At 36.8% G+C, this 16,751-nt stretch overlaps 2 protein-coding genes and 1 non-coding gene across 5 annotated transcripts; 1 reads left to right on the forward strand and 2 right to left on the reverse strand.

Annotated features, from left to right (window-relative positions):
• Positions 1-1,762: 1,762 nt before the first annotated feature.
• LOC108985786 (UDP-glucuronate:xylan alpha-glucuronosyltransferase 2) lies at positions 1,763-4,990 on the reverse strand. Of its 2 annotated transcripts, none has more exons than XM_018958208.2 (3): positions 4,769-4,990; positions 4,000-4,642; positions 1,763-2,911 (listed from the first exon to the last, which is right to left on the reverse strand). In XM_018958208.2, the coding sequence occupies exons 1-3, from the start codon at positions 4,961-4,963 to the stop codon at positions 1,968-1,970; spliced, it is 1,782 nt and encodes a 593-aa protein (XP_018813753.1). In that variant the 5' UTR covers positions 4,964-4,990; the 3' UTR covers positions 1,763-1,967. The 2 variants fall into 2 exon arrangements, with proteins under 2 accessions (XP_018813753.1, XP_018813754.1); XM_018958209.2 differs by having other exon boundaries at positions 1,795-2,911; positions 4,764-4,819.
• Positions 3,719-3,791, forward strand: TRNAR-CCU. The gene has a single exon. It is a non-coding gene; the product is annotated as a tRNA-Arg (tRNA).
• Positions 4,991-6,709: 1,719 nt separating the features above from the next.
• Positions 6,710-10,505, reverse strand: LOC108985790 (protein TIC 22, chloroplastic). Of its 2 annotated transcripts, XR_001995251.2 has the most exons (9): positions 10,064-10,504; positions 9,806-9,868; positions 9,533-9,607; positions 8,730-8,780; positions 8,030-8,089; positions 7,856-7,927; positions 7,442-7,477; positions 7,151-7,327; positions 6,710-7,042 (listed from the first exon to the last, which is right to left on the reverse strand). XR_001995251.2 is itself a non-coding variant. In XM_018958213.2 (8 exons), exons 1-8 carry the CDS (start codon positions 10,454-10,456, stop codon positions 7,235-7,237), a joined length of 843 nt encoding a protein of 280 aa, XP_018813758.1. In that variant the 5' UTR covers positions 10,457-10,505; the 3' UTR covers positions 7,150-7,234. The 2 variants fall into 2 exon arrangements, 1 of the variants encoding a protein (XP_018813758.1); XM_018958213.2 differs by lacking the exon at positions 6,710-7,042 and having other exon boundaries at positions 7,150-7,327; positions 10,064-10,505.
• Between the last annotated feature and the right edge of the window lie 6,246 nt (positions 10,506-16,751).

Consider the following 16,751-nt stretch of genomic DNA (forward strand, 5'->3'; position numbering starts at 1 on the left):
GTTATCCCGCTAATTTTCTTTGAGTTGGCACATGAGCTGTAATTTTGATGCTTTACAACTAACCATTAACGTAATTTTGATGCTTTATTAAAATTTTAATTTTTCAAAACTATCCTGATCCGCCATTTGGAATATAATTGTAAAATAGTTGTATAAAATTCAAACAAAAAAATGAGCGCATGCACACACACATGATACACACGTATTTATTTCGAAGAACTTTCTAACCACTTCTATCGGATATATATGGTTTTGTCATGAGGTTAGGCTGATCACGTATTACATATATATTAATTTCTATACCTAATAGAAGTTGAATTAATTATTAAACTTACTGGAATTGACTATGTTAAGTAATTAAGCTTGCATCTGTGAAGTCATTTTCTCATGGGGCCATGGAATAGATGTATTTTTAGGGGCAGCTTTATCAGTAGGTGTACCTAATTAATTGGGTTTGCTCAACCAATCCTTTCGTAATCACTAGCAAATTCTACCACACTATATATATACACGACACACGACACTTTCCTTGCACCCAAACAACATTTTATCACTTGATCAGACGGCTAAATTCGTTACAGAAAGGAACAACTCAACGTTTTTGATCTGTAAAAAGAATAAACTAATTGGTTGGCACAAATTAAGAGTCTTTACGTACAATATATATTTGGCTATATATATAATGTATACATCTATAAGAATAATCAATGAATCAATTACCATTGAAAAGAAAAAAAACAAAAAATTAATTAAGCCGTAATGTCGATTAATTAAGACACGTTTGGAATATTATATTTTCCTAGAATTTTTCGGTAGAAGAATTACGCAGGCGGAAGAGAAATAGATATATGAAATGGATTTTACACCGTTGATTGATAATGTATGTGTTCTCTAAAAAAATTACATGCACGCATGCACTTGTTTCGTGTGTGTTTATGTAATATTTCTCTCCCACTAGCTAGCTAGTGTAGAAGATTGATCCAAATATGGTCTTGGATCATGCATCAAATTAATAAGAAGATTATTGAAAAGGATATTCTCTCCAACAATGGTTTGTGTCAGATTATTTGCAACGATAACTTGCAAGCCTGCAAGGTGTGATATCAAGTCATATTGTCATTAAAGGCTTGAGGATTTTCTCCCATACATCGATTGGTTTTAGATGGATTAATGACAATTTACAGACAAAGGTCATGATCAGCATAATCGTTAAAGTCCCAACGTATGCATGAAGGAAGGATGGGTTGGACAGAATGTTTTAAATAGATTACATAATTAGATGGATTGGACAAAACATCATTAATGTTTACAAAAGATGGCTCTAGACTCTAATTAAGTATATATATATAGTTAGATGAAGTATAACTAAATTTATTTCTTTCATATTTTCTTAACATATCTTTGAATCAAATGAACAAAGCCACAGCTTACTACATCACCACCAATTTTAATTATGAAAATTTTTATTCACAAACTTTTTTATTATCATCAGATGTGACATTAAATGATCGACCCACAAGTGAAACATGATTAATAATCTCAATTTATTTGATACCACATCATAAAATGCAGGTCGGAAGATGATGATCATAAAACTAGGAATGGTGGGTAATATATATTATTTTTTAATTATTTCATAATTTTAATGAACTAAACCTAGCTCAAGATCAGATGAATTAGCTAGATTGGGGCTTGGCGCTAGGCCGTCAGCGTACGTGAATCTACTTCATAAAGCAACCAAAAAGAAAATAAAAGCAGATCATGATCAAGATCAGCATAGATATCCATATTATATATGGCTGAGACCAAGATCTTAGGCAGTGTTTTTCTAACCATCTATTCACACATATAAATTATGTGGTGTAATGTAGAAATCTCAAATATCCTTCTACGCGTAGAGAGAAAAGGGGTAAAAAGAAAGCCAAAAAACAAAAAAAACGAAAAGAGAAAAATAGTTCAAATTAGTTCTAATCCATCAAATGAGACCGTCTAGGATCTGTAATATTAATCCGCCAATGCTCATCAGGCAACCCCATCTCCCTAGCCTTCTTTGTGTCCCAATCCAACTCAATCCTCCTCCTCTCCGTCAACCCACAAAAACGCTGCAACCCTTCATCCATGGTGTCGTGAAACTTCCACCACCTCCGGTGCGCCACATCGGTCGCATAAACACGTTGGTCCGGAATGTTCCAGTTACAGTCATAGTCCCTATAGCATTGCCATGGCTTCAACCCTAAATAGTGTATAGAATAAACCTTAGGCGGGTCCGCCCCGAACAGCTGGTTCTTAAACCCTGTCTCCACCGTCGTGTTCGCCCAAAAATTCTTCAAGAAATTCACCCTCCTCGGGAACCGGTGCCACCACACAAAGATTTCGTTGAGGAAACCTTGGTCACCGCCGTTGTACGAAATTATGTCTTCTCGATGATCCATGAGCACTCGAAACGTGCAGTTGGAGGGCTCGATAACCATTATGCCGGAGTTGAAGATGGAAACGTCGTTGCCGGTGGCTGACAACTGAGGGAAGTAGAAGAGGATGTCGAGGTTACGTAAAACAAGGACGTCGGAATCAATGAATATGAGTTTGTCGTAGTCAGTGAGTTGCCAAAGTCGGAACTTGCTGTAGTTGTACTCGTTGTACGTGTCCTTCTCGGCTCTAGGGTTGCGTATCCGCTCGATGATGCGTATCTTCCAGCCTGCGGCGGCGAGGGCGTCGCGTTTGGGGGTGGAGATGGAGCTATCTATGAGCAGTATGAGGTCGCGCTTTGTGCCGGTTCGGATGAGGCTTTTGGCGAGGGTTATGGCACCGCAAACATAGGATTCAGAGGAATGAAGAACTGTAACGTAGGCTTCTCGTTTTGGTGTCTTTGTCGAGCTTTGAATGTTGGAGATGTCGAAGACTTCACGTATCCCTGCGAATCAATTCCCAACAACTGTATTAATTTGGGATCTATGAACAACATGCAGTTCTATGCAGGTAAAACCCACGGCGAATAATATTAGATACAGTTATTGATTATGTATTATGTAAATACTGTACATTCATTTAAAAAAAGAGTAAAATATATTATTAAAAAATAAATATTTTTCAGATGAATCTCATCTTAACTCATTTTTTTTTTAAAAAAGTGTTCATTGCTTCCGCATTTTATGATTATAAATATAATTTCTCAATTGTTATTTTTTACAGAATTTGAAGAGAATAATTTGTTAGAATATTATAATTAAGTTAAATTATTATATTTCCAAGCTGATATGGTGGAGAGATATAGATGTTTCCCAATTCTAAAAGACAATATTACGTATGCATGACTAACTGTGTTTGGCTCCTAGGAAGTAGTTAGGAATGTTTCTTAGAAACAAAGCTAAAGAAAAAGAACTGCCCCACCCACCAAAAGCTAGATGTCAAGACTTAAAGCAAGCAAACACACTTCGCTCTTTAATTGATATTTCACTTCAAGATAATGCCGCCAACTAAACCTCGATGGTATCGAAATTAAATGTAGGAAATAAACCATAAATTAAAGGGAGAAGTGCTACTTACATACACAAAAAAAAATTATTAATTTAAAATCTAACGTACCATGTTAAATCATGTAAATTTATAGTTTTACTTTTGCAAAATCTTTTTGTAGCTTAAGAATTTCGTGGATATCTTGCTTCGTTGAAATGTCCTTTTGATTAGGTTAAATAAATTACAATATCATATTTAAAACAAGGCGCCTGTAGCTCAGTGGATAGAGCGTCTGTTTCCTAAGCAGAAGGTCATAGGTTCGACCCCTATCTGGCGCGTCTCTTACTTTTGTTCTTCAATTTTTTTGCCTATGCTTTGTAAATTTACATGAATGCATAAAGAAAACTGAGAAGACTCCAATTGAAACAAAGGACTCGAAGATTTCTTTAGAATCATGTGCTATGTAATCTTATGAATGAATAAGAAAACTGGGAATTTGGATTGAAATTGAAGCAAATTAAGGAGGAGTACTCGAATCATTTTTACCTTGTCCCCAAAGTGGTAAAGACAATTTGCAAGACCCAACTGGCAATGAAACCTTCTGCTCCAACCTCCCCATGTCCGACTCAAAAAACCACCAATCTCCTTCTTGTTTCACCAAATCATCGCATCTAAACAGCTCCATCATCGGCCTGCACTTGCTCAAAAACACCACCTTGGTCTTGCTGTACCAGTCTCTCTTCCCTTTCTTCACTGCTAAATTTGCTGCCACAAGATGAACTTGGAGCCTCAACACGTCTCTTGCCCAACCCTTCTCCGGAAACTTGCATGGCAATTGCGCCACAATCATGTCCATGTTTTCGTACCTTCTGTAATCCGGCATTGGCACCTCGGGGCAGGTTGCAACATCAATCTCTTCCTCCTCGTCTATCCATTCAGGAAACAAATCTTTCCATTCAAAATACTCGGAGACCCGTTCGAATGTGACTGGTATTGTTTCCAAGCTGCGTGCGCTCCATTCGCTCACATCCAGGTCTTCCATATTCACCATCCCAATCTTCATTCCTCCCCCCATTTCAATCATGAAGCTTGGCATTTCTATTATCTTGGTCAGGTTTCCTTTAACCTTTTGTGAATTTGCAGCTTCTGTCTCCTCCAAAACCGCCTTCATCTTAAGACCTGTGCCCGCCTGCAAAAGTACTCGAAGGTTCAGAATCATGAAAAGAACAAAAAAGAAGACGAAAAGGTGAGAAGAGATCAGAAGAATTCTGAGGGGATGTGGGCAGGAAAAATAACTTGTGCCGGCTCACCTTACCTTGTGATGGCACTCACGCAATGAACACCTAACAATCGACGCAGCATTCTCAAAGTAAACTGAAGTAGATGGCCGGAGAAGAAGAGATGCATAAACTACAAGGAAGAAAGCAAGGAAGATCAAGTTGATTTTGATCACCAAAGCCTTTGAAGGAATGACCTTCATCATCTTTTGAAGACCAAATCCTTCCTGCATAATGTTATGCAAAAAATCTGTAGTGCATGCCTCAAAAAGAGTGTGAGAGAGAGAGCTTTATATATATCTAACTAATTACTCCATTTTCGCATTGAAGCGTAATGGTTAATTATTATGATTAGGACCTTCAAGGAAACTTTTGGATGCAGTGGTTAGAGAGCTTAGGGAGTGCTTTCAAGAAAATCTCAAAATCAAGAGGGCCAAAACCATTTAAACAACTCCAAGTGGCATTTCCTCTTGTAATCTTGTTGGTTTTCAGTGAAAATCATGCTTAATTTTACTTTCTTATTCTCATGCTGTAGGATATTGTTGGTATTTCTAGACAATTTTCTCGAGTTCCCTCCCTATCTATACTCGTATATAGAGGTTTTTCTTTCGATAAGTGCTAACTTATTACATCAAACCACGTCAGTTTATGAGTTTTATTTTTATAAGATTTCTTTGTGGCTAAAACACTACCATTTCCCTTATGATCTCTATAGAAAAAATAAAAATAAAAATATGAAAAGAAGCAAATGAAAAAACAAAAAAATTCCTTTATTCAAATAAAAGGGATAGAGAAATTAGAAAAAAAATAAAGTCCATAAAAATTGTGTCCAGTGTAAAAAAGAAAAGAAAAGCTAGAAATGTGGAAAGAGGCAGGTAAGTAGGCCGTCCAACAACTCTTCGGTTGGGCAGTCGACTTCACGAAAGATAATGTCGCTGTTATCCGTTATGAAATCGTGAATCTCCACCAATATTCTATTTCTAATCATTTAAACATTTATGTTTATCTTTTATTCATAATTGTTATTTATTTTATATGGTTGCTTTAGGTTAAATATCAGCACATCATACAACTCATCAATATGAATGTAGCCCATGTTTTTTACACGACCTTGTGCCTAGGTTTATGGTGAACTATCACATTGCTATTTTTTTTTAAAAATTCTAATCAGCCTCCTGATAATGACCAACGCGAAGTGGGGTTCTAGTTATAAGACAAATGGGCTATTTGTCCCTAAATCGATAATATTTTTGTGCATAAATGTGCCATGTGGAGATGGTGCATCCTCTTTTTTGCTGCATCTGTTTTGGGCCCTGGATTCCTCTTTTTCTGAGAAAAATCTCTAACGAACGAATACTGGGCAGTATGATGCTCAGCTGGCAAAGAGGACCCATCCTAAAGAGTCCAAAGTGGCCAGCCATTCGATTACACTCAATTTATGGAAATAAAGGTAGAAATCCCCTATGTGGGAGATGGCAACATTTATTGAGCAAATCGGTATTATGTTGGCAAAACATTATATTTATAGTTATTATAGAGTGTGCACGTACTGCACATTCTTTTTAAAATAAGTGAGTAAATATAAAAAGAGAATGTCGCACTTACATAACTCATGATCGTATCTAATATTACTCTATCTAGATGACAAACCCAGTACCCTAGAAAATGAATATCGGAAAAGTTCTCTTTTTTAGGTTTCTCCTGATAACAGAACCAGTGAAGACCCGGTGGCCATGTAACTCAAGAGTAACAGAGCTCTTGACTACAAACCCCAGTGTCGAGGGATCATATCCACCCACCCGCAGCCATCGAGTGGAAGCATGTTTCCTCCGGTTAGCTTCATAATGCCGCTGTAAATTAAGAAAATCATGGAGCCACGTACCTTATCCCTCTTCAAGCTTCAGCGTCAATACACAGCAAAAATTCCACATGCTATAGACTACGACCCCTTTTTTGGATAGGTATAAACCACAACCATGTTCCAACAAAGATATTGCCATTTCAATTATATGTGGCAGAGGAAACATAAAGATGCAGAGATGCCGTTTGTATGAGCGTCTGATCATTCATGTTCCATAAATCATGTATGCGCAGTTAAAAGAGATTTGCCGAGCTCTCTTACAAGGTGTGATTTCGCTTGAAATTGATCTATATATGTTTAACAACATATATAGGGCGCATTTGTGTCAATGCAATGAAACTGTACACAAACTACAACAGTCCCACAATTTTTGTCTCAACATGGTGATTTCCCTGACCTTCACTGGATCTCTTTTTAGCTGTAAAACCCACACTCCAGAGCTTTAATTTTCCTACACACCATTAGCCGCATGTCAAGGAATTTGTTTTGTTACATTCAAGTATGCAGTATACACAATCAAACAAGCATACAGGGGTTGCTGATAGTCATGATGGCTGACCTGCTTTATTTTGACCAAACATGCCGTATGCTAACAGCTTCCAGATCCTTTCAAATGGTCAGTTGAAGTCACGCATCACATGAATCATGCTTTAAGCACTTCTTGAATGTGTTGAGAGTGGCTTTTGCCAGGTGGAATAAAAATCAGATCTTCCCACCCTGAGTTCCGCTCACTCATCTGCATCAGTTATGAGGAGCCAAATCAAGAATCAATTTTTGTTTTTCATTTTTTGTATTTCTCTTTTCTATAATGAAAAATACCATTTACATTGGAATTGCCAACATTCATTACCTCCATTTTTCTCAAAACAGCTTCCAAGCTACCAACCTGTAGAAATAATTTTAATTAACAAATGTAATAGGGATGGTACCAAGAATAAAAGCATTGGACTGTTTGAGATATGTGCAGAAGTCATCAAACATGAATAGTTTCCTGTACATTTCTGCCCTAAAGAGGGCATGAGAATGAAGAGTCATACTATCCGAAGAAACAAGACAAGATACTAAACTTGGTGTGTTGCAAAGAAGGCAAAAAATGAACCACGTAATAAGCAAAAAATGAACCATGTAAACATATTTTGAAATTTTCTTCAAGCTTCTGGACAGATTACAGATTATAATGCAATGTGTTTTCAATGAAAAGATTCCGCCATAAACCCTAAATGATTAAGAGAGAGGTGGGCGAAAGAATTGCTGCTTGTCATACCATAATATGTTGGGATAATGCTAGTCCTCTTGATGCCCTAGAGACCTTCGACAGTTCTTTTTCTATATCCTCCTGTGTAGGAACAAGCAAAGGCCGCTGCTAGTAAATCATACACTCATATCCACATCTTAAAACGTAATAGCATCTACAAGAAGTTCAATTGGCTAAACCAACCTTTGTAAAGTAAATTGGACAGTAACGCTTGTTTTTCTTCTTGACAACCAGAAGGTCGGACTGTAGCCACAAACAACTGATTATACAAAACTGAGGAAGAACGATTGCTCCAGGGCAACTAAAAGCCCAAAATTTCATTTCAACGTACACTGAAGCAAGTTTTGGTCACCAAACTGATCCCCAGCACTGTCAAGGGCAGACAATATCCATGCTACAATTCTATTTCTTTGTCATGGATACAGCCCCATACATCCATAAATAGTTTTTTACACGTACACATTATCAATGTAATACTTGAGAAAAATCCACACTAAAATAACAAAAAATGAATTCACAAAAATAATGGAACATATAAAAATATGTTGTGAGTTGGGAAAAAAACCAGACCTTATAAAAAAAAGTGTCATTTAGATCATGGATTTTCTGTTTCTTACTTTCTCCTTCATACCAGCCTCTTTATATTTGTACGTCAAATTATTTCAATTATGGACACATGCGCGTATAAGCCATCAATGGAACAAATTAGATCCATGGGTTATTTTACCTAAGAGCTCAGTTTAACATATTATTGCTTTCACTCTCTTGTATACATCATGTGCTAGGGTTCCACCTTTAGCCCTTTTTAATAAAATTTTATTGGTATTAGAAATGTATTTCTGCTTTCAAAGATGGAACTAGATTCAAAAGTAGAATAACAAACCTGAAAAACAGGAACTCCATCAAACCCATTCCTGGAATCTGCGGTTTTGAGCTAATCAACATGAAAGATAATTGTGAATCCATCTAAATTAGTAGATTAATACAACCACACAATAGCCAAAGACAATTATACATCATTTTCCTTTTTTGATAGGTAAAGAAAAGTATACAGCATTTTCATAAATAAGAATTAGGAGTTTCTCTCACAACATTTTCTATCACAGCTAAAGTGTCCGCTCGGTGGAACTTCACATTTCCTGCTATCCGCACAAGAAGCCAAAACCAAATGGTCTTTGTATTGTGCATGCCACCCTACTTTTTTTCTTCTTATTTTTTGGCATTATATTAAGTCATATGTATATTAGCATATGGCCCTACTTAAGACAGAATAAAAATTTACGATTCAATACAGAGGTACAAAATAATGAGATTGAAATTGATACATGATAAATATCATGGAAAAATTATGGCACATTATAAAAGATAGAGTGGTACAGTTCTATTCTCATAATAATAAAAACAATTAAAAAAGACTAAATATCAAAGTTCAAAGCACAAAGGGAGAATTTCGACCCAAAAAAGAAAAGAGAGTATAAAGGAAGTTAAAAATACAATGGCGGATCATCTAACTCTACATTTACATATAGCAATGACCATGTGAATGTTAGTTGCTTACTGCGCATAAAGAGTTTCGGTTATCGCTCTCAAAATTGAGAGATAAGATAATACAGTATAGGCATTGCCTTCAATCTAAACAAGCGGCACTGATGTGACTTTGAGCGACGGGAAGTGACACAAACTAACCTCCAATGCGTTCTTTATTTGAACAGGGTCAGGCAAAAACCGAAATGCAATTCCTTCGACCTTCAACATATATACCTATAATTCGAAAAGAGAAATGAACAAAAATTATATTTCAGAAAATGAATCTAACAATGAATATAAAAATCTGAGAAACCAAAACAGCTACATAGATTTATCAGTTATATTCACAACTATCTACCAAACCCACCATCAAGCGCTAAGAATTTCGCTTAATTGGAGATAAAAAAAAACACTTAATTTCCAACTAAGTACCTGGTCAAGAGTAATGGGAACAACCTTTGCCTCACTTCGTAGTTCTCTTTTCCGTGTTCTAACCTGAAAATGGCCACAGAAAAACCATCAATATCTCAAAAGAGACAAAAGAAAACTTTCAGCTCGGTTGCTGAGAAAATGTAGCAGACCCATTCCATTTATATTGCTTAAAGCAAATAAACAAAAAGAAAATCTATTCATTTGTATTACTTTCCTATCATTTCTCGGGAACCGAACACGTTAGATAGAATTACTAACTTGAGCAAGGAAGGCCTCGGCGTCCTCCTGGCGAAAACAAAGCAACCCAATCGAGTTGACACCATTGGGATCAGAGATAAGGACGAACTCATTGTTCGAATTGCTGACAGTGTAGACTGACGTGCCAGTTAGGGTTTTTGCCACGTGGTCGGAGCTCAGACCTGCGGCTAAGGCTTGCTTCGCCTGTGTTACCGACGCGAACAGCGGAGGATACGACGAACGGGGACGCCGGCTTGCCACAGGGGGCCAGCCGTCAGATAGGGTTCCAGCGAGTCGCTTGGTGTCCTTGAAGCGGCTGGCTAGCTCGGCGCAGAGCCGGTGGCAGTGCTGGTGGACGAAGGTGGAGAGCGAGAGAAGGGGGTTTGTGGGGCCGTAGGGTTTTGGGGACTCCATGACTTAGGAAAGGAGAGGAAAAAACTAGCGGTGCTTGCATCAAGTTGATCCCGTCTGAGAGTTGGAGGTGTGCTATTGTCACCTGTAGATGATGAAGTACATTTCACGGACGTATTGGCACGCGAGTATACTAAACGTAAGTGTTAAGCGAGTATCAATATATGTTTTAATGGGCTGGTTTACATTTTTCGGCCTTGAGCCCAATGTTCAGTCACTTCGGTCTTCATCCAACTTCATAAAAGCCGAAGCCCAACACTCCTCCAACCCCCTATCTATATCTATATATCTTTTCAAAAAATTTACTCAACCTCCTACTATTCATACAACCTCCACACTCTGTATTATTTTTAATTTTTATTATTTTTATTATTTTTTTCTTTTATTAAATATTTATTATATAAATAATGAATAAAAAATTTAAAATAATTAAAAAATATTAAACTCAAAAAAAAATATTAAAAAAAATATTAAAAATTTAAAAAATTTAAAAAAGTGTGGAGTGTGGAGTGTGATGGAGGTTGTGTAGCAAAGCTCATATCTTTTTATACTTAAAAAGCGATTATAGAACAGTATAAACAGTCATTTTTGTTTAACATTTTTATTCCATCAATGCCCTTGGTAGTTAGGTGTTATTACGATTATAGTCTTACTTTTTGTATTTTACTTTTTCAATTTGCAATTTGTCAGCCACTCACACTTATTTGATATGTCATTACGATTTTAGTCTTCTGATTTTATCAGCCATCCCTTCATCTTGAGTGTCTAGATTTGATCCAACGGAAAAGGTTAAAATATTAAAAATAAATTAACTTAAATAGATAATTAAAATATAAATATCATATCATACATTTAAAATTAACTTTAATTTATAAAATACTAATATTTCATCATTAAATAAATGATGAAATTTTGCTAAATATTTTTAAGAGAGTATAACCATATAAATAATTAGAAATTTTAACATAATTTAAATCTCATAATAATTAGGCTATTTACTAATCAATCTTATGTACTCTTTTAATCTTGATGATTGTGAACTAGCATTTAATTCAATTATTCAAGATTTTGTCCACCATGTAGGGAGTCAGACTTTATTTACGATTTGGACACATTATTTTAAAGAATTTTATTTTTTCTTCCAATTAGACAAATGTGGCAAACGTGCTTTGCACGTTAAACCACTGCTAGTGTGTGTATGTATATATATTTATAATATATATATACCTACTCATAGAAAACATATAAACACAAAATAGTTCAAATTAGAGAAACAGTAATATATTTTTAAAATCCTACCTAAAAAACTTACATAACAATAATAATACCTTTGTTGAAGAAAATAGTTGACCGATTTAATTACCATGCAAGATTAGACTCAGAGCTATATATTAAGAGCTTTGCTAAGTACAAGCGATTTGGTGCACCAAATCGCGTATTAATACTGACATGATTTTTTTTATTAAAAAGAAAAATATAAAAATAAAAAATTTGAAAGAAAAAAAGGTTTTCTGTCTCATAAAAATTATTTCTATCTTTAATTTACACCATTTCATTAAATAGATGATTTATATATCAGTATTAGTGCGCGATTTAGTGCGCGATTTAGTGCACTAACTCATTTATAAGAAGACTTTTTCATATATTAAATAAGAATAATGATATATAGAAGTACCAAATGTATAAATCTATCATATACATTTTATTAAAAAATAGGCTACACCATTAAAAAGTATGATTTTTTTTTTTTTTATAGGATCCACTTTTCTAAAATAGGCCTACGCAAGATAGGAAATTACCTTTTACAAAACTCATTCAGCACCTGTGGCTTCCCAACTTACCGATTAGCTAGGGAATTACCTTTCTTGCTATCTTAGTTTCCCGTCTTATAAGCACTTAAATTATATAGATGAGAGGAAATGAGAAATTTACGAATAGTAATGAGATAATTTATAAATAATAGTTAAATTATTTGAGTTAAGATATTTTATAAGATTTTGAGAAATGATACATAAAAAGTTAAATAAAAAATATTATAAAGTTAAAATATTTTTAGAATATAATTTTTTTAAATAATTTTTATTTTCAGATTTGAAAAAGTTGAATTGTGACGCTCTCGACCCCCACTTGCCTTCAGACAGGAGTCACGACACCAAAATGTTGGCCGTTTGGGTCAAACACCTCTCGTATAACATGAAAATGTAGTATGTACTCGCATGCTTAATAAATATGTACAATTAATTCACAATGGAAAAATAAAAATGGATAGCCAATTAATTTTAACAATACCAGAAAATCTAAGATTACATCACTATGCAAAATATCCATAAGCCACCAATCTCTAAATCCTCGATATAAAATTAATACAGTCATCGGATTAAGTAAAAGGAAAGCACCAAACAATGCTACATAAGGGGAAATGTACCCAAGTCATCACTCCTGGCAGAGCCAATCCTCCAAGTTTGTATTTGCCAAAAGTCTACACGGAACCGCAAGTGGGGACATCAAAGTAAGATTTCACAATCTTAGCAAATAAAGCTGTAACGCCCCAATGGAAGATCCAAATCACATGATCCATATTCCAAAAGGATTAGTCAATGATATAATTAGAGTCCTATTGGAACATTAGAAAGAGCAAAAACTTCTTATTCTTAAGCAATGTGGGATTTCATACACCACCTACCCTTATTCTTATCATATGGAGTATCACAATCAACCCCTCTTAAATTCCTGACAAACTCGTCAGGCCAATTTGTCGTATGTGGCACGGCTCAAATTCTACATGTTTGGTTAGGATAGGCTCTGATACCATTTGTAACACTCCAATAGAAGGTCCAAATCACATGACCTATACTCCAAAAAGACTACTCAATGATACAATTGGAGCTCAATTGGAACCTTATAAAGAGCAAAAACTTCTCATTCACAAGTAATGTGGGATCCTATATACCACCTAACCTTATCCTTATCATATGTGGGTATCACAAAAGCCATAGATTAACACCCAAAAATACAAATACGAAAAAATATGGACATTCACAGTAAAGAGGAAATTGAGATCTTTAGCATTAGCAGATTGTACAAAACCAATTTCCTTCTCAATACTTACAGAAAAAGCCACACACTCAAATTCACATTTTTGTTTGAAAAGCCACAATTTATTTAATTAAGATATGCACCATGGTCTCACCTAGAGACCATCTGTACACTCTAGCTCCATTCGCCACACTACGAGTAACGATCGTGCATGTGACTTCGTAACGAGTGATGCCTAGCTCCTCAGCTAGTGCGTAGGTGATAGGGCATCCATTAACCTCCTCCAGCAGAGAGGCTATGGAGTCTACACGAGAGCATTACCGTCTTGTCCGAGTCTATCATCGCCCAACGACAATCCAAGGGACGTCATTTAATTTTATATGCTCTCGAGTGACCAGAGAAACTCCATCGAGATAATGTCACATCTGGGCTTGGGGTCGTGATCGACATAAAGTCCATACACTCATTTTAATTACGCATGCACATAGTCTCCCTTAGGGACCATTCGCATACTCTGGCTCCCTTCCCCACACTATGGGTAACGATCATGCGTGTTACTTTGTAACGAGTGATGCCCAACTCCGCGCCCGACACATATGTGACTAGACAACCTCTAGTCTCCACCCATAGAGAGGCTACAGAGTCGCCATGAGAGCATTGCCGTCTCGGCACGACAATCTAGGGGACGTCACTCAGTTTTACACATTCTCGAGTTACCAGAGGAGCTCCACTGAGATAATGCCTCATCTCGACTTGGGGTCATGATACACACACACCCCTTATACACGTTTTCAATCTTTTGACACAAAAACCACAGTTTTCCAAGTTTATAGTACAAGAAAAAATAATAAATTAACAACAGATAATAAATAAAAAGGCAGTCATGCAACATGTAATTATTAGATGACATGGTACAACATAATACAACAATCAAACACAGTGTAGCACACAATTTCATAGTTTAATGTTTTCACCATTACACGCGATTCCCAACGCTCCACTCAACCTTCAGCCAACAATCCATCACCAACTACAGATTTTACCCCAACGCTCCACGGGCTTTTGGCCACTTAACCAATCACAACCATATTACCATAATAACACAGTTTTCCAATGTCAGTCTCCGAAGGGTTAGTCTAGGGTTTTACTTACAATGCGGACGAGTAATTCTGGATGATCAAGTGCACCGAATTAAAGTAACCCTCTCAGACTAAGAGAAACAGTGAGTATGTGCATGCACGTGTCACTGCATAGATGGAAAAAGGTTAATCGAATCTGAACGCGTTCTAAAACTAATATACAAGGTAACTGGCAAAGAGACTTATTGTGGTGGTGTCTAGAGGGGTGGAGCATCGTGGTGGTAATTGCAGTGTACGTTGACCCGTGGATCTAGACAGATTAAGGGGGATCTATGACTAGGAAAATTAAAGGGTGGCATATTCAACGTAACAGAGGGTGGAAGATGGGAAACTCAAGGCGGATGGTAGTGGTAGGCAGAGGCGTAAAACCCTAAAGGAGGGATCTAGGCATGGGTTGGGTGGATCTGAGGGGGAAAGAGGCCGAGTAGAGGGGGACAAGTGAGGGGGTGGTTGGACAACCTCTAGAGAGCTCCTGGAGGAGGCGGACCACAATGGCGAGTGGCAGAGCTTAGGCAAAGATTTCCTAACTTACAAAAAAAGAGATCCAGAGTGAGATAGAGACCGAGAGACTTAGGGAGGGCAAGATATGAACAGAGTGAGTGAAGAGGCCAACCAATGAGGAACGACGGTGTCATGATGGCAAACAACAAAGTAGAGATAAAGACGAAGGTATGGGTAGGGAGTGAGACAAACGGTGTGGGGCATGTCTTCTCAAACGGTGGGGAGCGACGTTTGACATAGAGGGCTCGACATGGTAGTGGTTGGTGGTCGGCAAAACACAAATCATAGAAGAGGGAGAGAGAATAGAGAGGGATGATTAGAGGGTTTTGCAGCTCAATCTTGAAGTCCAACAGAGACAGCTAATGATGGCTTCCATGATGGTAGTGAAATGGGGAGGGAAGGAGAGAGAGAGGGAGAGAGACACGAACAAAAGAGGAGGGAGGGCAAGATTGAGAGATGAGAGGATAGGGCTTACCAACGACGTGAGGTGGCGAGATGTGGACAACGAAAAACAAGGGATGGACGGGTTTGCAAGGGAGGTGGGAGAAGGAATCGGGGAGGGGATGTGGCTTAGGGAAGAAAGAGGGAGGAAGATGAAGGATTTTAGGGTTTTTTCACCCTTGCACAAAAATGACGCCATTTCCATGGGTTGAGGGGTTGGGCTTCTTTTCTTTAGCTAGGCTTCCACAAAGGCTGGGCCCACTGCCTACACACACACACACCAAAAGAAAGAAAAAAAATCCACTTCCGAATTAGTCTTGGGCTTCACATGGGCTGGGTTTTATATGAATTATTTTTTATATATTCTTTTGAAGTTTAGAAAATTGTAATGATTAGGTAATAATTAGATGAAAAAGTTGAAAGTTTGAAATTAGAAAGTGTTTGTGTTTGAAATGCATTTGGATGTTGAGACGAGATGGAATGAGATTGGTTTAGGTAATCTATAAAACCAAACGAGACCTTAATTAGTTTGAGACTTCAAGACACTGGTACAATGATGTTGTGCTGAGACATCACGCAAACTAATGGTTATCACCAAATGGTTTGTAGGCCACCCCATATGTCAATACCTTCAAGAGATCATTCGTGAATCATCCTATCCTATGTGATTAGTCTCGATGCAACCAATCTAGGAAAGTGAATTTGGAGGTGGGTTCTCCCAGGTCTACCACTCCATTTTACATAGAGTAATGAGGGAAAATATTAAAGTGTGTTATTAGAGTGTGTAAGTAATTTCATGTATTCATTTAAAAAAAAAAGTAAGGTCTTCTATTAAAAATAATTTTTTCACATGAATATCATATTTACTCAATTTTTTTAAAGGTAGTGCATGAGACTCGTATACCCTAAGATTGTAAATATTATTTCTCTTTTATTAAAAGAAAGTTAGAGAGAGAGTGCAAGAGAGGGATGTAAGAGAGACACAAAAAAGAGAGCGAAAGAGAGATGAATGGAGTAACATATCGGAGTTGACGAAGGAAACCAAAAATAGAGGGCAGCGGCGTGAGGTGTCAAATGGGAAAAGAAATTAGTAGAGGAGAGAGAGTATTGGGCTGAGTGAGGAAAGAAGTAAGGGAACTGAGCCATAAAAGGCACCTTTTCTGTGCTCTTTTTGTTTTTTG

The sequence above is a fragment of the Juglans regia genome, chromosome 6, assembly GCF_001411555.2.
Source record: "Juglans regia cultivar Chandler chromosome 6, Walnut 2.0, whole genome shotgun sequence".
NCBI classification, from domain to species: domain Eukaryota; kingdom Viridiplantae; phylum Streptophyta; class Magnoliopsida; order Fagales; family Juglandaceae; genus Juglans; species Juglans regia.